Source organism: Pangasianodon hypophthalmus, chromosome 9 (assembly GCF_027358585.1).
Source record: "Pangasianodon hypophthalmus isolate fPanHyp1 chromosome 9, fPanHyp1.pri, whole genome shotgun sequence".
In the NCBI taxonomy this organism is placed as follows: Eukaryota; Metazoa; Chordata; class Actinopteri; order Siluriformes; family Pangasiidae; genus Pangasianodon; species Pangasianodon hypophthalmus.
This window is the reverse complement of record NC_069718.1, coordinates 10,264,257-10,270,273: the sequence shown is the minus strand read 5'-3', so window position 1 is coordinate 10,270,273 and position 6,017 is coordinate 10,264,257. Positions and strand designations below refer to the sequence as shown.

General features: G+C 38.9%; 1 protein-coding gene across 3 annotated transcripts in view; it reads left to right on the top strand.

The window, feature by feature from the left end:
- The first annotated feature begins 529 nt into the window (after positions 1-529).
- enox2 (ecto-NOX disulfide-thiol exchanger 2) overlaps positions 530-6,017 on the top strand; it is a 235,967-nt gene continuing 230,479 nt past the window's right edge. For all 3 annotated transcript variants that reach the window (XR_008302279.1, XR_008302278.1, XM_026918721.3), the window contains exon 1: positions 530-645. Coding sequence is in view for 1 of the 3 variants with exons in the window: in XM_026918721.3 (XP_026774522.2) it covers positions 530-645 (116 nt within the window). In the remaining 2 variants the exon portion in view is untranslated. The remainder of the gene's footprint in view (positions 646-6,017) is intronic.

Below are 6,017 nucleotides of genomic sequence, written 5' to 3'. Positions count from 1 at the left end.
CCATGTTTCATAAGCCTTCATGTACAGCATGTTTTCTGTACATGCTGTTTGTGGTGATGTGAAATCTTGATTTAATTATTCATTAGCTGATTATGGGATCAATAAAGTATATCTATCTATATCTATCTATTAATCATGACTGGCTCATGGATCATGACTGGCACTATTTTATTAACTGCAACCACTAAAAGTCTTATAATATTTCAACACCGGTTGATTTAATTAAAACCACGCTGAGGTGAAATAGTTAGACGTGAATTAAAATATTAAACGTTTTAGATAAATGACCCACTACACTCCTAATTCTTTTTTTTTGATAGTTTTTCTGCCTGTAGATGGTGCTACACGCTGTGTTGCTGCGGGAACACAACACGCTGAATCCCAATTAGCTCTATATTATAAACATAGTGCACTAGGTAGGGTGCAGCGTCCATGATTTTACATGATATATAGTGCACTCATGTAGGAGGCCATTTTGTGATAGGGCGTGCACCGCGCGCCACATTCCCATGATGCCTTTAGTGTTTACATGGGCTCTGACAGCGCCGTTGCTGTTCAGAGCAGCTTGCCTAGTAACCAAGCGGAAGTTGAAGTGTCCGAGCGAGCGGTCGCGCGCTGCCTTTTCGCCGGTGGAAAAGTTACGCCGTGAGTAGCGCACTGTGTTGTTGGATATATTAATAAGAACAACAGGGATATTAGCGAAAAGAGGACAGTTTATAAGGTTTTTTTTTAACTACGTATTGAATCCCTTTAGCGACTGTGGGTGTCAGTCGGTTAGCATGCTGGCTAATAACGAAAAGGCACGTGAAGTTGAGGCATCGTTGCTTAGTGACGGGTTTTATTATTATCTAGCGTGGCTCGTGCAGCTCCGTGCAGCTGTTTTGTCGAGCAGCTTGACTTCCCTTGCAGACGGAGGCTAACAGAATTAACCGAGAATGTGGTTGAATGTGTGGTTACCTGGTTTTCTAAACGAAAGTTTTATTCTGTTATTATATATTTCTCTGTCTAACTCGTTATGGTTATCTCCTCATGCTAGTCAATGGGACAGTCAGTTACATGTTCTTCCTCTCAAGCCACGCCCACCATTTAAACTGCATGTTTATGCCGTTCACGTTTTAATGACACTTCCGCAAAATGAAAAAAGTGCACTAATCTCACAGAAAAAAGAATAACTGAAGAGCAGCAAACAGACTGAGGTTGTGCAGGACATGGCTGAGCAGAAACACTACAGAGGTGTTTTTATTTTTCAGGAGAAAGTAGCTAATGAACGCTCAAAAAGTCGCTGAAAGTCGCAAGGTGACGTCACGGGTTAATTTGCATATTCATTACATCGTCAGGGTTATTTGCATATCAACCTGTTGCATTGAGATTTTCTGAGCTGAGTGGAGTTTAGAAATTTAGAATAGAAAATATATTATAATATACAGAAAACAGAAGCCCTTGGTTGGTCATGACACTACAAACTAACTTTTTACTTCTTCACAAAATACTGTCCAGTCATTTCTTTTAAGAAGACAAAAAGAAGCAGTGATTTAAAAAAAAGTAGTCTGGAAATAGACATGAAGGAAATCGTTACAGATAGAATAACTTGCATTTATTACATAAATATTGCCAAGAAGGGAGTTTAAAATGAAGAACAATGAACTGTGGGAGGTGGACAAATCTCGAGACCACATGATCTGAAACTCAGCAGCATTAAAAGAGCCTTAAGCTCCGGCCACTTGGCATGTCCTGTCATACATCACTGAAAAGCTTGTTTCCTGATATACATCATATAGCCAGGTTTGTAGACACCTGACCATCGCACCCATATGTGGTTCTTCCCCAAACTGTTGGCACAAAGTTGGAAATGTTGGAATGTCTTTGTATGTTGTAGCATTACAATTTCCCTTCACTGGAACAAAGAGGCTCAAACCTGTTCCAAAAATGCCCTTGTGCACAAAGCGAGCTCCATGAAGACATGGTGTGTTTAAAGTTGGAGTGGAAGAACTCGAGTGTCCTGCACAGAGCCCTGACCTCAACCCCACTGAACACCTTTGGGATGAACTGGAACACTGACTGCACCCCAGACCTCCTCACCCAACATCAGTGCCTGATCTCACTAACGCTCTTGTAGCTGAATGAACACAAATCCCACAGCCACGCTCCAACATCTAGTGGAAAGACTTCGCAGAAGAGTGGAGCTTATTATAACAGCAAAGGGGACTAAATCTGGAATGGGATGTTCAGCAAACACAGCTGTGATGGTCAGGTGTCCACAAACTTTTGGCCATATAGTGTATATGTGAGTGTATATGTGAGTGTATGTGTGGTTAAGATATGCATGTCCGTTTCTATTATAAACCTTATAAACTACATTAACTAGAATGGAAGCACATCAAACCACTGTATTTTTAAACCAAATATCTTCATTTCATGAAATTGCACACATTTATCTGTATCCCTATTTAGAAGGGCATTACAGAGGAATTTCCCAAAATGTTAATTATTGTTGGATTCATGTTGGATTTTGTAATAAAAATGGCATAAAATAGTTTATTTATAACAGTGAATGTTATTTATTAATTAAACAAAGAAGAAATGATATTTTGATAAACTCTTGCAAGCACAGTGAAATAAATATTTTAATTCTAACAACATCAACAGACAATATTTTTGGTTTTATTTAGATATGATACCAATACTGAAACCTTGAGTAGCAGCCGATATCGATACTCAGCTGATTTTTTTAACTACTAAGCTTTAAAATTATTTTTTTTAAAAAAGAAGCACATAAAAAATGCCAAAAAAATACTTTGCTAAAAACATGACTTTGACAAAACCTCAGCTTTCTTACAAAAATCACTTGCACTGGAAATATAATAAAGTGTAAAGTGTAAATATAATGAAAATCAATCCTAACCGGATACAATACAATCAAGTCTCTTTATATGTAAACATAACCGGTTCCAAAAAAATCTTTTCCAAATTCAACTCCAATCTTTTCCATTTGTTACAGGATTGGATCAGATTAATTTTTTTGTTTCCCCTCCGATGTCCGTTTCATTGTTTTTTTTTTTGTTTGTTTGTTTGTTTGGTTTTTTTTTGGCATCAGCCTGATACCAATCCTGGATATCTGATTCTAGTTTTATAATGTATGCAAATATATGCAAACTCAATTAGACAAAGTCTCATTTGCATAAATACATGTAAATTTATGATCCTGTGCTTGGGTTACTGTCTGCAGAGTTTCACATGTTCTCCTTGTGTTCATGTTGGTTTCCTTGTGGTTCCCTGGTTTCCTTCCACCTCCCAAAAAACATGCCAGCTGAGACTAACAAATTTCAGCTTATCCCTATTAAAACACGGAGCATACACCAGCCTGCACCACGTCCTTTACACAGTAAAGGATAAAGGATAAACTTTATTTGTCCCCGAAAGGAAATTTGTCTTGGGCAAAGTGCTACAGTGTTGCTCTGAACATACAATAATAATAAATAAAACAAATTAAATAAAACAATTAAGAGCATACATTAAAATACAACAGTATATAAATATAAAATGCAAGATATGTAAAATACAAAACACAGTAAAGTGCTAATATGCTATAGGTGCGTTGTTCTTGGTAAAATTCAGCAGTTTTATCGAGGCAGGAACAAATGAAAGCTTCAGTCTGTTAGTTTTACACATTGGCATTCTCAGTCTCTTTCCCGATGGCAGCGGCTGATATTCGCTAAAGAGAGGATGTTCGGAATCAGTACTGATACTTCACTGTGAGTAAACAGTTGCAGCATATATTCTTTGTAAATGAATTAAAATAACGCCAGCTGTTTTTCCCTCTGTAGATATTTCACTACCAGTCTATTTATAGCTGCCAACTAATTAGTAAGTGGAGCAATTACTTACTGGACAACACCAAACTTGACTATAGATTTGTGCTTTGGAGATTGGAGAAAACATTGCGAATAAATAATTCCCTTCAATATAAAAAACATTGAGGTAACTGTAGGAATCTGTGATGTGGTAAAAATGTATATGTATTGAATGATATTGAAGCCTTGTCAATTTGGGAGTTTAAACAGAGTGGTTTTATGGAGGAAGTGAAATGTATTGCTGTCACTCAGGCCCTTTAGCATTCATATTCACTCCTGCTGTGAGTGTACCAGAGGTTGTTCAGAAACTCCCAGCACAAATCACCAACTGCATACCTGTAGTCTGAACGCTAGATCCAGGACTCATGCTGCTAAATGTAGGCAGGAATTTTCATGCTGGGTGTGCGCTGAGTTTGACAGGTTTGTCTGAAACGCATTTGTGCGTGAGGTGGAATTTCGACCTCCTCATTCATGGTAGTAATTTTTTTTCTTGCTTCATGGCTCGCTGCATCGTCTTTGTGATCGGCTTTCCCGTTAGATTTTACACTCCCATGCATCCTAACTATTTTCAGAGAGCAGAGGATGGCGAGTGACGTAAAGAGCACGAGTGTCATTTGCACAGACGTCATGTCCACACTGCTGGTTCTTATGGAAAAGTTTAGCATCCTAGCAACACATGAGAAACATTCACACTCGCTGCTTTCAGGACATGGCTGTCAGTATTCTCCAAACTGATTCTCCAGACTGATTCTCCAGACTGATGAGCAGCTGTTTATATGGAGTCTGATTAAAGCCTGGTTTACATTGAGGTTGCGCTTTTTGTTTGTTGGTGGGTGAGTGTTGTATATCTCCACATGTCTTCTTAGAAACCAGAGAAAATGCATTTGTGTTCTGTTTTATTCATTTTGTTTTATTCAATGCATTTGTTGGGTTATTTGATTAACAACAAAATGTTTTCCAAGCAGAATCCTTAAAGAACCGTTGAAGAACTTATAAGAAAGAAATGGTCTGCATTGGTCTTTTTGCACAAATGGTTCTTATGTAGGACACTACGGTGGCAAAAGATGGCGTGACGCACAAATGGGGGTGCTTATTTTTTTTTTTTTTTCATTACTGTTCTGTGTGCTCAGGTCAGCTGCCCTCACACTCTTTATTAAAGATATTGTTTAAACGCAATAGCACAGGTGTTGAGAACTGACAAAGAAGGGGATTATTTTTTATGTTTACATATTCTAGGCTACTTAAGACAGGCCAAAGGTTTTTTGTACAGTCTAGGCATGATATTTCCCTACTTCATTAACATACAGTCTCCGGCCCCCTCAGCTGCTTTCAACCAGCACTGCTCAACAGCCATGTTTCTAGAACAATCATCTATGCTTGGTATAATAAATGTGGTGTTAATGCAGGATATCACATCCCCTGACATGTTTAAAAGTTCAATTATGTTCACATGTGGGGATACAGCCACAAGATCCCTGGATCGATCCTGTGCTCGAGTTATGGTCTGCATGGGTTTAATCTGGGTTCTCTGGTTTTCTCCCTCCTTCCCAAAATGATGCCGTTAAATGGAAACTCTAAATTGCCCCTAGGTTTGAATGTATGGTGTCCTGTAATGTACCAATCATTTTCCACCGATTCCCCCCCCCAGTAATTGGTAGGAGACCCCCCCCTCAGTAATTGTTCTTCCCACTACACGCACAAAAGTTGTAAAGTTGCCTCAAGGCCTAAGGTGGTTCTTTGACGCAGACACATTTTATTAATCCAGTATGATATTAGAAGAGCTAAAGTGGCCCAGTGACAGTGTGATTAAAATGGACCTGAAGTAGGGTAATACATAATTGGTGTGACGGAACTAATATCAGCTGAGTCCTCCTTCCAGAGTGACACATTCATTTGCTGGGTGAGGTTAGTAGGGGTGTGTGTGTGTGTGGAAGTGTGAAATGAGGGGAAGCAGACTACTCAGCAGAGCTGCAGGAGTGAGTTGTTTCCCTGCCGTTCTATTAGAATGATTTCAGACTGCTGGAGCACACTCTTTTATAATCCTGGAGCAGTCAATGTGATTCTGCTTATATTTCGAGAGTGCTGCACTGTCAATAGCCTCTGGTTAAATTTGGCAGCTCTGATCTCTGATATGAAGTTTGGTCATTTTATCATTGCCCCAGTATT